At 43.0% G+C, this 17,833-nt stretch overlaps 1 protein-coding gene across 5 annotated transcripts in view; it reads right to left on the reverse strand.

The window, feature by feature from the left end:
* LOC142566901 (uncharacterized) overlaps positions 1-17,833 on the reverse strand; it is a 151,203-nt gene that overhangs the window by 87,511 nt on the left and 45,859 nt on the right. For all 5 annotated transcript variants that reach the window (XM_075677802.1, XM_075677801.1, XM_075677803.1 and 2 more), the window contains exons 3-4: positions 15,407-15,715; positions 1,609-1,775 (exon numbers count right to left, since the gene is read on the reverse strand). In XM_075677802.1, coding sequence (XP_075533917.1) covers positions 1,609-1,775; positions 15,407-15,715 — 476 coding nt within the window. The remainder of the gene's footprint in view (positions 1-1,608; positions 1,776-15,406; positions 15,716-17,833) is intronic.

Raw genomic sequence — 17,833 nt, forward strand, 5'->3', positions numbered from 1 at the left:
CAATCAGAGGCTAATGGAACATAAAAGGTCGTTAACCGGTGGGTCGCCTTCTAATCTTTCGCTACATTGCCGAGATTGTAACTGCACGCCAGAGTTAGATGAATGCGCGATATTGTACAGGCATAAGAATGAAGATACGCGTCTTATGGTAGAGGCATGGCATATCTTTAATGGTGGAAGTGCGTGCGTGAGTCAGCCTTCGATTACTTCACATAAGGAAGAGATTAAGTGTCTTAACAGTTATCTCTCACGTAGACCGGCACGTGTACCCGACTGACACGTGGTGTTACCATTCCTGAGCATGCGCAGATGAGTTTTGTGTCTCCTTTTTTCGCCTCAGTGCTCCCTTCAGTTGATAGTCGGCGTTCGTGTTGTCCACTTCTCCACTCTTGTGTCCTGTCTGCACGCCTCACTTCTTTTTTGCATTCTCCTCCTAGCATTTTACCGTAGTTTACATGTATACGACATATGGGAAATGCAATGCACCTTTGTAACAGTTATGTCAACGCGGCTACTAAAAAAGGAACATGCTTTCATTCACTCAAGTCTAACATCCGCTGAATATACAAAGGCAAATCAGAAAGTCTTTGCCCCTATTCTTTACAAGGCACATACAGGTAAATACAATTACATGCACTATTCTGCGTACCTTACACTATTTTTCCACCGAGTACCCACACCGGTTTAGACATTTGTCCCGTCGCAGCTCTAAACTTGAGATGCTTGTGGTAGAATTCATACTAGCGTGGCCTCCTCAAACGCTCATTGTCATGCAACTCTTCACGGCCTTTTGCGAACTCACAACATCACCAACTCACACTTCTCAAAGCAAGAGACCTTTCTCCATACATGGGCTGCATTTCCCTGTGGATTTCAATGGGCTTTTTTCCTTGCTCCATAGAAAACGAATCACGCTTCGTTGTTCATACGCCGTGGATGTGTGAAGCACAACTGCCATCTTCAGCAACTGGCAGCAGCGGCGTGCCGCGGAGCTACAGCCAGATAAGGCTAGGCCAGCCCAAGAAAGGTCCACCGCTAGGAATGGACATCTCGACTTCGCGTTTACAGCTGCAATTTGGCTAAAAAAAAATAGGGGCTAAGACTGATTTGCCCTCGTATTGTAGATGCTGGTGTTCACTTGAGTGTTGAGCAAGAACGAGGCACATACTATGTTTATATAGTGAAAGATCATTATAATGAAACAGGATATAACAAAATATACGTAATGAACTAAACGAAATTCCCTTTGAACTCCCCATAGAGATTCATAGTGCAGTACATGGAATAATGGAAACAACTAAGTAATAGATATAACTAATTCTGGGTCCCCTTTAACTTCGCTAAAATGAGGTTTTATTGTATATGTATAATAGTATACCTTGACCACTGCTCACACAAGGTAGGCAGTGTTCATTAGTTTAACATCTGCATCTATTAATATCCTTTATGAAAGGGCGCTCTTCCAGGAGAAATCGTGTTTAACCAGATTTTCATAAAACTTGCTTGGGACGCGAAATCGGGAGTTATTAGGTTTTACAAAAAAGATGAAGGGCCCTTGATATATTCTACATTCTCTAAAAGCACTGAAGGGCAACCACAGCTACTCACTTGTCATCTTCATTTTTTTCTTCTGGAACTTCAGATGCATCTTCATCTCCCACCATGCGGTCGTCATGTTGGTAAAATGCACCTTTCTTGGGGATGTACTGAGGGTTGCGCTTGTCTTCATCAAAGTCCAAAACTTTATCTTGGAGGTCAGAAGGATCGACGCTCTCCTGAAGAAAAAAAAAAAAACACCATTAATTACATCTGATTTTCAAATTGCAGTCCACGGAAGCCTGGAGACATGCCTGGGGCTCAGGCACTAACAGTAGGTTCATTGTAAACCAGAACGCCCATCTGCATAATCAAGTATACATAACTATGCATCCCCATTAAATAGGCATATGATCCAGAAATATGCTGACAAGGCTGAACATTTTAGTTATAGCCTCCTTTTTAGCAATGACTTCTTTTTTTAGCGCCACAGCAGTGGCAGAGCAGGAACAGAATACACCTAACTTATGCAAAGTGGTACTGTTCTATACAGACTTTATTCCAGACCTCAATCAAGCAAGAGAGAAATGTCTCTCACTGCGGAAATAATGTAACATTAGCTTATGCAGCATTCACAAGCACAATTTAAGTGGAACTTTTTAAAGTTTTGAGGTGCATGAAGTATACATGACCACTGCACAGCGTACCTAACTATACAATCAAAACTTCTGATAGTGCTGAGTCATCGATTGGAAGACTAAATTGACTCTCATTTCTCCAGCAAAAAAACCTACCAAAAACATACAGGCTGAACTTCTTTAATTTAAATGCACCGAAAGGAGAGCATTGATAGCATTGTGATATCACAGATTTCACAGAATTTTCAAGTAACTATTTAGGTCCTTTTGTGAAAATCAAGTTCCCATGTTTTTTGTTGTTTTTTATTATTCAAATGCACTTGTGGCTTCATCAGCTAAAAGTGGCCTTTAGCAGCGGCTTCTAATACTATGACATCGGAGGGTGCTAGTGCCGAAATTTTCACCAACACATAAAAGATGCACCAGTGCATTAACACGTTCATTGCTGTGCGTTAAGGCGTTTTCCTGTTATGCAGCAACCAAATTACATGTATTCATCTGCATGCAGCTGCAATAACTTTACGGCACATGAACACAGAGGTATCATTTTTGTTGTGCGAGGTTACAAATAGCCAGGAGCTGATGTGAAATGCTGTGATCCACCGACGACCCATGACGCACTCAACGTTTGCGTTCTGTGTGCGGCATGACCCACCACTGACCCATGCACAAGAAGCTCCTTGACTGGGCTGCCACCTGCGATTTTAAACTGCAACTTTTACAACTGTTTTTGAGCTATTTAAGGAGTGGCGTTGTTTAAACAAAGGAACGAAGTGACAGCAGTATTTAAAGCTGTGTTTAGCCAAGAATTTTAATGCAGTTCACAAGATACCTGTTGTTTCAGTGTATGCGGTCTTCTTGTTGCAATAGGACACATTAACGCATCTGATAGATCCAGAAGGTTGTAGTTGAGTTTAAGGGCACATAAGCAACTAAGGTCATCACGCACCAACCACAAGGCATAATGTCTCTAAAAGGTTGAGTACTCTCAAAGAGTCCTTTTCTGGTAGAGGGCCCCAAGGATCCCAACAAATTAAATAAGGACCTAAGCCTTCTTCTCAGACATGAGAAGGTGGATGAGGTGTGTCACAGAATGTAAAGGAGAACAAGGTCGGGCTTTAGACGTTTTCACAAAAACTGGCCGCTTTTAAAAAGCTAAAAACATGATTGTCTCAACAAGTGCATCTTCACTTAAAATCAATGAAGGATGAAAAGGAATGTGTTCACTGTAGAATGGCGTAAAATATTTTTTTTTCTCAGTGTCTCAAGTTTTTTGCATGAGAGTAAGATATGGGTTACTGTAAGTTCATCTCCGCATTTATCACAAACAGGCTTGTCTTTTTTTTGTCAGCAAGAAATTATGGGTAAGGTGTGTGTGTCCAATGCGGGGTTGACATAAAACAACTTTGATGAACAGTTCTTGGTGTGAACATGACTTTCACTCTTCTATGATGGGTTTTACAAGGCGTAGATTATTGTTCGTTTGATTGTTCCATGTGGACTGTCATTTATCTTTCAGTTTATGGCACACTAATTTTCATGCAGTCTCTGTAAGTAATTCTTACACTTTTGATTTCCTTATAACCAGCTTTCACTGCGCACTCGTCTGCTTTCTCATTGCCACACATTCCGACATGGCTCGGCACCCAGCAAATTGTGGCATCGTTCCCCACCTGCGGCAAGTTGTTTTCTCATCCACTTTCATTTCCATTAATTTATTGTTTCTTTATTTCATTTATTAAGCACAAGTAATTTCCCCTATGTTGTCCTTGGTGTCAGTGTTTGTTGGCTTCTTGTGATACGACTAAAATCAGGCCCCTCGTTTAACCCACATTCTTCTCGTTTGTGCTATTTATGGATGGCACATAGGCTTGCCACGACATCTTTTCAGTATTGCAGCGGACATACTGTGCTTTAGCTCGTGCCTTTTTACAGTTCGAGAGGTTTTCCTGAGCAGGGTATCTGTGAAAGAAAGGCTTTATTTTGTTTTTTCTTTGCCTCTTTGCATTCCTGAGTCCACCACACCCTGTGGTTTCGTCTCACCACTCCTGAGGTCTGGGAGATAGCTAAGCGGGCAGCAGCTAAAATATAAGTTGTGAATAGTTCATTAAGATCATCGATGCTAACATCTTCAGAAAAGACTTCATGCAGATTGGCTTTTTCTCTAAACAGTGTCCAGTTAGCTACATGGTGCTCCCACTGTCATGGTTTGTTTGGGATGATTGCAGGTGAGGATGGCAGAGTGATTATGACAGGTAAATGGCCATTTCCATGTAGGTTGTCCATGATGTCCCATTTAAAATCGTTAAAAATAGAAGGTTAACTAAAAGATATTACAGCTCATTTTCCCTGAGCTTGGGGAGCACTATGTTGTCTTTCCAGAATTCAGCAAACAAACATTATTACTCAATATAAAATCCTCTATAATTTGTCTTCTTATGTGTTTTCTTGCTTCCCCAAAGACAGGTGTGCACGTTAAAATCCCCAACTACCAGACAGGGCTCCAGTAATTGTTGTAAAAGGTCCTCTAACTCATGGAGGGTAATTTTTAGGTGTGGCTGCAGATACACAGAGCATGCTGTAATCGTTTTATAAGAAAGCAAAGTGGCTGCCACAAATTCAAATGAAGTTTTTAATTTCACTTCATGAGCTGCGATACCACTTTGTACAATGATGTCTACCCCTACCGACAGCCTGTTTGCCTCCTCTCGGTCATGGGGAAAGACTTTTTTTTTTAGTACACTTGTATGCTGAGGACCTAAGTTCGGTTCCTGTAAGCACATTGCTGCAGGAGAGAAAGAATTTATAATGTCTTTTATATCACTGAAATTATTTAGGAGTCCTCTGCAATTACAGTGTATTAGGAATGCCATGTTGATTTATATGTGTGGGGTAGGAAAACAAGTTGCTTTTGGGCCTGTGATTCAGGGCTTATCTTCTTTAGCACGGTCCAAGGAGTTCCGCCGTCCCTGTGACGTTGACGGCATGGAACCACCCTGGCTCATGTCCATTGCCCCATCAGAGGCGCTGGAGGGTCGTGCAGACCTCGCCTCGTGGGCAGAGGCCTTGAGGCTTGCCAACCCGAGGGATGGTATAGCCTGCTTTGCAGCTGGTGGAGCAGTGCGGGCTGCTACCACCGGGGGCGAGGATGGCTCCGTCCCAGCCTCACTGTGAGTGGTCCAGGCAGGTGCCGGAGGCCAGTGTGGTGGACTGGCCTGCCGTACCACATTGGCAAAGTTGATGTTCGGCTTAAGTGAAAACTTATGTTTGACTAGGATGCATTTTCTGGCCTGTTTGAATGAAATGTTCACATTTGTTTGCAATGTACAGTCGCCAACTGATTTCTCGGACTCCGAAAATTTGGACATGCTCGATTATTCGATCTGCTTCGCGGCACCGCCATTCTCCCCATAGACCACAATGTATAACAACTGCCGAAAGTTTGGGCACCTTGCAACCTCTCGTCTGATTTTTCGGACGCTCCTTAAGCCAACTCGATCGAGAGCACCATGCACGGACTCTGACTGGTGCATGGTTCGACTTGCTGAAAAGTATTTTTGTTTTGAACGGAGCTTCCTTGCTGCCCCACGAAGTGGCACTGCGAATCCCCACTCATCATCATCGTTTCTGCTTGGTTCTATAGAGTGGCTACAGCAGTTCCTGTCTCAGCTTAGTAAGCCACGTCAAGACAATCCAGCAGCTGATTAGCTTCTTCTTCGTGCACGACGCTGCGAATAGGCCACGTTTTTCGTTTGTGCAACTGGTGTCAGCGTGACGGCGTGGTGGTGTTAGCTTTGTGTGCTGTGTCGAGGTTGTGATCCAACGGGGCATACGGAAACATAGTGTCAAGTATATAATGGTGCCGACAGGGCCCGCGCAGACTGCGCTGGGGAATGCCGGCAAACAGGTGCCGAGAAGCCTAGGATTTGTCGCCTTCCGATGTGCTCCCTACTGACGCTGAAAATGTTCTGCCGAGACCTGTGCAATGGTTGCACTGCAATTCCGGACACCGTCTCATTTGACAGTTTCACAGGTGCTGACACTGCTGTACTGACATGTGCAGAACTCGATGATGGCGAGATCATTCATCAGGTTTCTGCTACACCGCCGGATGACGACTCTGAGTACAAGCAGTGACTGTGCTTTCAGCCGCCTATAGTAACCGTACGACCCTCTCCGAGATTCAGGCTTATCTGATTGCGCGTAAATGGAACAGCGTGCAAAGGCGCATTCCCGATTTCTTCAAGCCTACTGCCGAGCCCGAATAAGTGCGTGGAAATAAAGACTTTTTTCTTTTTCTTAATCTGCTTTTTCGACACCTGTTTATTCGGACATTTCCGCAGTCCCCGTTAGGTCCGAATAAACGGTCAGCGACTGTAATTATTTCTTTTTTTCTCTCGAAGCAAGCACAGCGAGGTGCTTGCTTCGCAGTTTTCAGAACTATGGTTTTTCAATATGCATTTCGCGCAGGTTTTGTGGCCATGGCAACTCTGGGAGCCGTGGCCAAATCTCTGACAGTTGAAGTAATGTCGAGGATTCGGGATGTATGGGCATACTGCAACTTTCGTGTACCCAATTTCAACTGTCTCGGGAAGTGTGCAGCAGGTAAACGCCAAAATGAGGTGCTTGGTGGGTAACTCTGTTGTCTTTTCTTATCTTAATTCTCTGAACATTGCTCACATTTTGTTCGGAGAGCTCATTTAGCATTTCTTCGGAAGGATCTAGAAAGTCAATTTCAGAAATCACCCCGCGCACTGTGTTCAGTGACCTGTGGGGTGTAATTGAGACAGGGATGTCCTCAAAAAAACACAATATTAGCAAGTTTACACTTGGGTTTTGCTTTGGATTTCCAAGAGTAGGTCACCGCTAGCAAGCTTTGTTACGTTCTAGCTGGTGCGTATGGCTTCTTTCAGACATCTTGCTAATGAGAACGGATATATTTTTCTAGCCGATTTTCCTGGCTTTTCACTATGTATCATGTGATACTTAGGGAAGACTTCTTTGGTTCTTTTGGAAAAAATTGGCTGTGACATCAGTCCGCCCTCTTTTGTGAGGGCAATCTGGTTTGGAGAGAGGGGGTGACATAGGAAAACTTTATAGTTCGGCCGCGGTGCCAGCCACCCACTATGGAGTCCTACAAGGGGACGGGAAAGGAACTTGCAAGCAAGTCCTGCCCACACCAGCTGTACCACGCAACTATAACCAAATATGGCTGAACTCAGGACAGCTCACCACACAAGGTTAACCCTAGCCACCAGGAAGAAAAAGGAAAAACCAAGAAGTGAGGAGGAGACAGGAGAGTTGTGAGAAAGGAAATAGGAAAGTGAAAGATGGAGGAGAGGACAGGAAAATGCGACTGTCGATTCAGGTCAGGCTGGAGGTGGCATCTACGTGAAGCCCAGGCCAAAGGGATATGTTGCTGCCGCCGAGGGGCAGTAAAGGTCCAAACGCCCGGCATCGGCTCAACCCCCAGGATCCCCTTTTCCCCATACACGGCTAAGCCACGCACGGTTAGACACGGGAGGGTCCAACCCTCGTGTGCTCAGGTATGCAGTGTCGCAACACACCAAACGTCTGCTGACACAGACGCCCCTGCAGGGGATGGATGCAGAAGGATCTTATGGACACAAAAGGACATCAATTATAAAATTGAGAAAAACTGGTTGATTCACTATTCAGCACTCATCCAGAAAGCGGCGGGGAAACATGTAAAGAAGTGTACCGCACACTGGAAAAAACTGACAGGTTGGCACGCAAGACTGGCTGCTATGTGTAATGCACTGGCTGCTATGCTTCCATCAGAACCAGCAGTAGCCCAAATTATTCAAGGGTGAAAGTGAGGAAAGGGACCACCTTCTGTGGGGAATGCTCTCACAAGCCATTCATGTGTTTGGCATGCTTCAATTTTGCACAAAAGTGAAATCTGAATTGAGCAAATTGTAAAGATAATCAGAGTTGGATTTTTAAGACAAACTTCCAGACATCACATAAAGTTGTTCAACTTTACTTACTTTTAATTTCATCAAATTATTTAACAATTAAAACATTTTATAAAAGCAAGGCCACCTTCATCTGTTTTCTGATGGCTAGCACTTAGTGGTTCACCACAGAACCATGTGATAAAAGCCAAAAATACCTCAACATCCTCCAAATGCAGGCATCAAAGGCCAACAGCAAAGGTGGCTGTGCCACCTTTTTCAATCCCAAGAAAGACGCAGGTGGTGGGTCACGAAACACCTGGGTCGTATGGTCCATCAGTGGGTCATGGCACATTTAATTGGGACCTGAAGAAATTCTGTCACAGCAAACGTCTTAACTCTTTCCCCACTGCGCCCATTGTGCAATGTTAGTGCGCTAACGATGGCTTGAAATGCCACTTTCTAGACCTTCTGCACCCCTCACGGACACACTGCGCTGCCGGACGTGAAGGAGGAGAACTATATTTAAATTTTCTAAGCAGTTTCCTTTATTTCCCCCAGGCAGGGATCTTTGAATGCACTTTGAAATTTCGCGGTTGTCAAAGTAGAAAGCGAGAATGGCCGCCCGCTATCGAATGTTTGAAACACCGCTTTCGAGACCTTCAGCACCGCTCATGGACACACTTCATCGGTCGTGAAGGAGGAGAGCCATATTTTTGTTTTCTAAGCAGTTTGACTTTTTCCGAAGAGGCGGTGATTTTTTAACGTGCTCCGAAGTATTGCCATCATCAAAGTAGGAAGCAAAAATGGCTGCCTCTGTGAGCGGCGCACGCACTTTGAAAGATCGCAGATCTCGTGATTCCGCTGAACCTGCAGCTCATTTTATTGATGGATCTAGTAGCAGTTAAGACCGAGGATGCTGGCTATTCGTCAGACTTGGACTCTGAGAGTGACGACGATGCAAACCATCCCAGAACGTCAGCAGCCGCAGCCCGGCATGACCAACTGCAGTGCTTGAAGTTAAACTTTTGTAGTGAAATACCTGTTAAATGAAAAATTTTGATGATTTCGGAGATAGTTACTATTAGACGGCAATACATTTTGTATATCCCATAATTTTTTTTACATATTTGTCATAGTAGATACAAGCGTGTCTTTACAAACTTTGTTCAATGTTATCCTACAATCTTGATTCTGGCAATTTATATCTCTTTTTATTACATATATCCCATTAATAAAACTTTTATGGATGAAAGGTGCATTCATTCTGCTTCTTGTTTATTACATAAAATATTCAATGTAGTAGTTCCTTCAGCAAAGAAGATCTGGCGTAACCTATAAAAAACACCTATTTTCCCCATGGTAGGGAAAGAGCTAAGGGGCATATTTTGTAACAAATTTTGCTGCACCCAGCTTAACAGGGATAGTTTATCTGTGCAAGGTGACTTACAAAACAGGAACGACCATTTCAGCAATGTTATATCCACTGAACTAAATTTTTGCAGTTTGCAGCAAAAAAAGTTAACAAGTGTTATCGTTAACTTTTGTGTATTCACCACGAGTGGAATTCGGAGAAAAGTGCTGCATCCCTGCTACTGCTTATGTCTGACATTATATCCCAGGTGTCATCAAAAAAAAAAAAAAAAAAACAGGAAAATCCTTCAAGTTTTGCTCCCAAAGTTCTGCAGTAGACTTACGTTACTTTACTCTGGTTAATAAGATTTTTGGTTCATCCGATCCCGACCGAAGGTCTCGGCAGATGTCTGTACATTTCTGTGGGCCTAAACTTCCATTGTTTCAATCTCAAAATTGGCCTTTGCCGAAGAATTCAAACTTGATTGGTCAGCTTCGCCACTATAGAGCAATGTTACGCAGTGAAGCATCCCAAGAATGGAAAGGGGCGTCTGTCACTGGACAGTAAGCATTTCTTAATTATACACATGTGCACGTGCCGTCTCCGGTCCGAGTACGAGCACCTAGACGCTAAATATGCATACTGGCAGCAATTCAGAGCTGTTTCGGACATTTCTGTGGCGATTTGAGCCGGATTTTGCCAATCATGCACATCTCGTATATGAGACCATTAACGGGGTGCTAGGACGCAATCCTTAATAATACGCACGCGCGCGTGCCATGCACCGAGAAGCGGAGAAAAACCATCTGTGTTTTGAGAAAGCTAGCGAAAAGGAAGGCGGTAGGATGAAGAAACTCCAGAAGTCGAGTGGACATTTAATGCCAAAAAAGATATATCGGGTCTATCTAAAACTGAAAGCTTGCCAGTAAACTTCAGCGTCTCAGTGCTCATACTGTGACCATATACGGTGCATGTGCGTGCATAAGAAACACGTGCTATGTCTCGCAACAATGGCAGCTTTTCCCGCTTGGTATGATTCACAGCATAACACGGCTGTACTGTGGCGAAGCTAACTTTAAAGGCAAATACTGCCAAGTAAGTGAATGGCGTGTTCCAGCGTTTTTTTACCACCACCGGATCATTCGAACAGTTTCATTGGTCCCGTCAGGGTCGAATTAGGGAAATTTTACTGTAATTGACTGGTCACACACAGGTTAAAGCCTTAAAGCACAAGCACAGAAACGTCTATTAGCCTTCAACCACTTAACACCAGCGAATAGCCCCATCTTTTTCACCATTAATTCACTTGTCTTTTTAATGCGAAGCATTCTTTGCCTTATTCTCACTTTCCAGCAGGTAGGTACCTAGGTAGGTTCCTGTTTTGCCTCACTTTATTAAATATAGATGCGTGACCGATGGTGGAATCAAACCTCTGCCATCCAGCACAGGAGCCCAGTGCTCTAACCATTAGGCCAAAATCGTACAGATATGTATTTAGTTCCAAAGCCAGTCAGCTTTATTAAACACTCGGCATGTGTGCACCATGCCACTTTGTCTTTCCTTGCAACAGCTCAAGTTTTGAAGCATCGTGTTGTACTGCACAATCTTTGGGACTACCCCACTTTTCCCCGTACTTTCCTCATAGCAGCTTACACTACTTAGAAACTGTGCGACATTGCGACAGCCACAGGTATTGTTACATCTCAAAATGGCAATGGGCATTCCTTAGGTGCTTCGCACAAGGCAGCCCCCTTCATCAGCACCCGCCCAAACATCGACACAGCCCTCGCGCCGACAGTTGACGAATCAACGAAGAAGCTCCCTTCAATGTGACGACCACCGGATTCTCTAGATGCAGCAACCACCGTGAAGGCCAGATTTCCCAGGTCGCTGCACGCTGACCATCATACAGAGCCCACTAATTGATGCAAGGGGCTAATGTCTTCCGTGGGAACGGCGTCAACGTCAGGTTCTCAGATTGCCATGTGGTTGCGTCATATGCTTGGGCGATAGTGCAACATTGGAGGTGGAGACCGACGGAACAATCTCATGTCTTGGGAGGAATTTTGCAAACAATTCAAAGATTGTGATTGGCCGAGACATAGTCATCAGATTCCTTAGTCTAGTCACCTAGGGAAATTAACTGCTTTAAAAGCGGACACCTTTAGTGCAGTGATGTGTCCTGACATGTGCTGATGTATGCTCAAACATGTGATGCGCTCAAAAACTTCAAGTGCTCCTACATGGAGTGGGCTTCCATATCTGGAAGCCAGTGTAAATAAAGTAAAATAAACCCTTTATCTACACTCTTACTCCCGGACGTACTGATCCCTGTACCTGGAGGATTTCTGGCCTAAACGCTACCCCGAGTTACAACAGTATGTAAGATTTTATAACACAGTCACTGATGACATTACAATCACTGCTGCTCTTGCTTATGCTCTTCCACTACTTATGTAAAACCCAACAACTGTGATGTCATAAGCTTGCATTGAACGGCCGGCGTAGCAATCATGCCATTGCCACCATAAGATCGTTTTCAATGTGGTCATCGTCATGCTGCCTTCATCATACCCACGTACACTCACGACCCACGCACACAACAGCTCAATTTACACAAACACGTTTGGTCCACTTGGTATCGCTTCGCTGAACCCCAATCAACACTGGATGGCCAGGTACCTACAAACTGCTTCGCATAACATTGATTGCAAAGAGTGCATGGGAACTGCACAATTTTCACCATTCAAATAGGCTGCTCCACTACACATGCCTGCATTCTGACACCCATTTACACTGTTATTAAATGGCTTAGCCTACTGGTTGTCCTGTTACTTTCATGATGCATATTGTGTTGCACCTGTTCATGTATGCAAGGAAAATTTCCATCAAGCGCAATGCAGCAAGGAGCACACTATGGATGTGAAGGCTCCTAATGGCAGTCTTCTACGTCTATTTTTTTCAACTTATCTAACTTTTCACGAATTACACGAAAATGCCAAAAAATTTTTAAAACCAATTTAAACAAAAAAATGTGCTGCAAATTGGAAGCTAGTTGTAATGAAAAAAAAAATCGGGCATCAATAAGGGGCTTCTACAGTGGTAGTGGTAAGGATCAAAACAAGCTAAGAAATCACATCCTGTATACAACACGGCAGCAGCCCAGCATGGCCTGATCCTAACACTGCTAAAACAAGTGCATTTCAAGAGCACTGGCCAGTCACGTCCCTGAACAGTTCTCAGAGAAGCAGTACATTATTGTGAACAATTGGAAAGTGTGTTGCCCACACCTTTCTCAGAAATCATAGAATGCATGCGAAATGCCTGTAAATGCAATCATGGCCTTGCTTACTTCACACACTGGTGCAGCAAAAAAATGTTGATTCTGTGCACACTCATATCAATGTGGCCCATATCATAGCCCTCAGAGTATTAAGCAAAAGTGTGAAAAAAGCATAAGATTTATCACAAGCAGCAGCAGCCTATTTTATGCCCAGTTCAGGATGAAGGCCTCTTGCACTAATGTCAACTTACTATGCCTTTCGCCAGCTGACTCTATACTGTATCAGCAAATCACATCACCTAATCCTTAGTTGCAATTCCTATCCCTTGGCATCCACCAGATTAGAACTTTAAAAGACTTCTGGTTACCTGCTCTACCCATTACATGGCCTGCCAAACTCCACTTCAACTAAAATATCAGCTATGCCATAGTGCTGTCTTCCAGTCTCAACATTACGCCTATCATTTTTCATTGCATTGCTCACTGCAAGATCCTTAGCTTCTTGTAGTACGAGTGAAGGCAAGCTACAAATCATGCCGTAAAACAAAGCAATGAATGAAGTGTGGTTTGCCATTCAAGTCGAGATAAGAAAAAAATGTGATGGTAATAACTTCATTATTAGCAAAACGTTTGCAGTTATCACTATTCTCCTGCAATTCATGTTGCACACATATTTGGTAGCTAATGGATTAGATGCGATGTCCAGAAACACCACTACAAAATGTAGTTTATGTCATCAGTAAATACTGAATTTTTGGAAACCATGCAGTTTGAGTTTCTTCCCTAAACAAAGCTTGACTGTAAGTACTTATTTTCTATTGAATTCATGGGTTTCTCAAAAATACACAGCAAAAACACCTGGACAAGATACAATGGCAATACATCTCAGACAATATCTAAAGCTGTTCAGAAGTAGGGGCTTATTAACTGTAGTACACCAGTAACTTGGGTGCACTTAGTGTAGGAGCGGCAGTAAGAAGAGGTGAAGATCTAGGAGGGTGTGGTTCTATCAACAGACAGAGTATACCAGGAATTCTAATTCTAGCTCTAAAAGAAAGGTTCCAGAAAACAAAAAAAGCAATGTTTTAAAGTAATGTAAAGAATATTAACACATTTACGCACTCACACACACATATTTGCATGTGCTTTCGATGTTGAATGCATTTTGTTTTTCGTCATATATCAGATTTGCGTTCTTTCATATACCTTTTCTGAATAAAGTTGATAAGCAGTCCTCACTTCACACTGAACAGTTACCCTGCCTTCCCTCCTTACAGCAAGCAATGACAGTTTCTTGCATGCTTTATACCAATAACTGAAGATTTTGAACAAAAATACATACTCAAAATAACTATTGATAGTATAGCTGCTCTGATAGTGAGCTTTGAATTAGCTACAAGACAATATAAGACAAAACAATTATTCAGATTACGGTCTGTTAAAAGCCATATAGTATTCAGTCAGGATGCACGACGACAGTTCAACAGCAAGGTGCACCATTTCAGCACAATTTGCATCTACCGGAATCAAATGCAATATGTTATTAAATGTGGGACAAAAACTGCAATGTGTGTCTTTGTCAAGTGTAAACATTTCTTAACTAGTGCAAGAGCATTGCAAAAGATCATCAGAGTTACCGTACTTTTTCCATGTACAAGCCACCTACAGATGTAATCTGTACCACTATTACAAGAGCCCGGAAAAAAAAAAGTGCATATAACCTGCAGAAATGCAGAAATAACTGCCAACAACAATGCTCAAATCTGCAAAAACAGTTTCCATGTGCAGATGTATGACTTATCCACATCATATCTTTGGCCAGTGGCTCTGTTCCACACCTCTTCGGCAGTGTTGATAATATTCAGCTTCACCTGTGCTATAAATAACTGACATCGAGGGCAGCTCATCATGATCCAAGTTCTTGTTTACTGGCACCTCTAACTACTATCACAGTCAAAATGCCAAATGGCAACCCAAAAACAGGAGAATGGGTGACCATGAAAGAGGGAAAAGGGAGCTTCAGCACACAGGGGTGGGGAGAGCATGGGGTTGCCTAGAAGATAATGAAACTAGAGATCGTGAAGAATGTTGCCTTGAGATGTGGCTTTATAGCAGTGTGGCACAAATTGCCATTGGGTCACAAGGTGAAATTCGCGCTGCTGTGATCATCACAAGGCGAAATTCACATATAACCTGTCTCGACATTACTGTTGTATATATAGATTTCTGATGCAAGCTATACATGCAAAAATACAGGATTATCCAATTTCATTACTGCAGAAATAACTGCCTATTTTGCAGACCAGCAGGCCACACAACTACTGGCTCTTTACAAAGTGCCGAAGTAAGCCCTAATGCGCAACAGTTCAGGCAGGGGTTATGAAACGGTGCAGAAACATGACAGATTAAGGACCCAGACAATTAATTTGTTAAACTGCAGGGTGCAGACCCTTTGTTCGTCCTGTTCCTGCACTGTTTCACATGCAAAACATTGCACAAATCAGTCTATATCAGTGTGCCTTGCACTAATTAGTCCAGAACAGCACTCCTCTACACACCAAGGACATGCACCTGTGGGTCTGTGAGGCACACACCACATTAGGAAGCATGTTGACAGTCAGACAATCTCATGTACAGCATCACCCCCAACTGCAACCACAAACACATCCCAGCATACCTGGCCATCGCCTTGCTGCCGCTCTCCTTTGAGACAATCCTCGTCTTCTTCCTCCTCGTCAAGACCATCCTCCAGTTCATCTTCCAAGCCACGTATGCCTTCATTAATGCCACTGTCATTATCAAGGTCATCCCTGTCTAATCGTGGATGCAATTCAAGTTCCTCATCAAAGTCCTCATGATCAGAGCCAATGTCAATGCGACCAGGACTGTCCAGTGAGTCAGCAGTGGCTTCTTGACCACCTTCTAAGTCGGTGCCAGCTGCAGCCTCGCCAGCCACGGACAGGACACTTGAGCCTTCTTCGTCCTCCTGGAGGCAAAAAGATCCAACATGGTCTACAGCAATTTCTAGATAGGCTAAAAAGGAGGCGAGCTTTCATGAAGTATTAAGGCACAAGGCACTGCAAATAATAAAACAAAAAACTGACAAAAACTCTATTCTAAAAACAACACGCGCACTACTGAAAAAGTATCAGTTGTGGCACATGTTTATCATTGCAGCCACTCACAAATATATGCACTAACCACTCCCAAGCCTTCCATACCAAAAACTATCCCCACATACTTTTACACCACAATTCCCAAGAAGTGCAGGTAACAGATGGGACAAGAAGCTTTGAGATTCACAGGCTTTTTTTTTAACTCCGAGAAAAACATTATGCAGCACATACGTTGCCACAAAAAAAAAAAAAAAAATGATCAGTCGTTTCTGAACCCGCTCTACAATGCAACGAAATGCACTTGGCCCTAACGGGAATATTAAACACTTTGAATAATTTCTCCCGGGTAACTAATTAAGCGGGATATAAAAAACATTTTGAGGAGCACCACATGATCGCAAACCATATGTCGTTTGTTTCATTCAGCTGTGGTCAACGACTCATATAAAATCCTTGGGTCAAGTTACGTGAACCACCCTGTAGATTAAAGGAAGTACAAGCCTACACTCCATCTAGTCATGATGATGAAGTAATATAACAGCTTTATGAGGATGTGGAATTAGCAATGAGAAAGGTGCAATCTCAGTACACTGCAGTCAAGGGCGACTTCGATGCAAAAGCGAGGAAAAAGCAGGCTGGGGAACATGCAATTAATTGGCAAAAACGGCATCAAGTTGAAGAATAGTAGAGGTGAGATGTTGGTAGAATTCATGGAAAGTAATTGACTCTGAATACTGAATACTTATTTCCGGAAGCACAATAACAGGAAGCAGATCTGGAAAAGCCCTAATGAGGAAACATGAAATAAAACTGATTTCATACGACTATGTGCCAAACGCAGCATAGTGCAGGATGCAGAAATTACCTTAGTTAATTAAGTGTTAGGGAGGATAAATGGCAGTGATCATAGGTTAGTGAGATCTAGGATTATTCTCAATTTGGAGACGGAGCAAAATTATTCAAGAAAAAGGCCCATCTAGACGCAGTAAGAGTAAAAGTAGACAAACTCAGGCTGGTGCTAGGAAATAAATATGCATCTTTAGAACAGGAAGATGAAGATAAGATAAAAGTAATTAATAAAATCGTAACTAGACTGATTTCAGAAGCAGCAATTGGAGTGGGAGGTAACAGCATCAAGGGAACAAGACGCAAGCTCCTCCGAAGTAACGAAAAACCATGGAAGTGTTAACTGAAGAGATCAAATAGAATTCACTGAACTGTCAAAGCTGATAAACAAGAAGAAAGTAAGTGATATTCAAAATTTTAAAGTGAGAAAGGTAGAGGAGGCAGTAAAAAATGAGGGCAACATTAAATCATTAAGAAATCTTTGCATAGGAAATAACACACGAAAGATAAGCCAGGTAATGTCATCAGTAATTTCGAAAGGCCGCAGAGAACTTCTGTACTGACCTGTACAGCAACCAGAGCAGCCACGTAGAGGGGATACGGAGCATGAGACCCTTTACATGCAATGCCTCAACACTTCAAGTGTGCTTGAGACTTGGAAGAATGCCAAAACTATACTAATTGATAAAAAGGGAGACGTTAAAGAATTTTATAATTACGGGTCCGTTAGCTTGCTTTTAGTATTGTATAAAATGTTCACAAAGGTAATTTCCAATAGAATCGGGGTAACATTTGGTTTCAGTCAACCAAGAGAACAGGCTGGCTTCAGGAAGCGGTATTCTACAATAGATCACATCCATGTCATCAATCAGATAAATGAGAAATCTGAAGAGTACAACCAACCACCCTATAAACCTTTTTTTCGTGGGTGTCGCCATACTGCATTGACAGTGGTGCCGTCTATGAGCAGTCAGCATGCTGGCTTGGGTGAATGCTCCACCTTCTATGCCAGATATATGCTTGGTGGCAACTTTCGGCACTTGTTTATGTGCTTGCGCTGTCTATTTGGTTTGACATGGCGTTTTCTAAATGAGAAACTGTTCTGTGAGACACACTGAAGTGATTTAAGTTGGCCTGGCTGG

This window comes from Dermacentor variabilis, chromosome 1 (genome assembly GCF_050947875.1).
Source record: "Dermacentor variabilis isolate Ectoservices chromosome 1, ASM5094787v1, whole genome shotgun sequence".
Classification (NCBI taxonomy): domain Eukaryota; kingdom Metazoa; phylum Arthropoda; class Arachnida; order Ixodida; family Ixodidae; genus Dermacentor; species Dermacentor variabilis.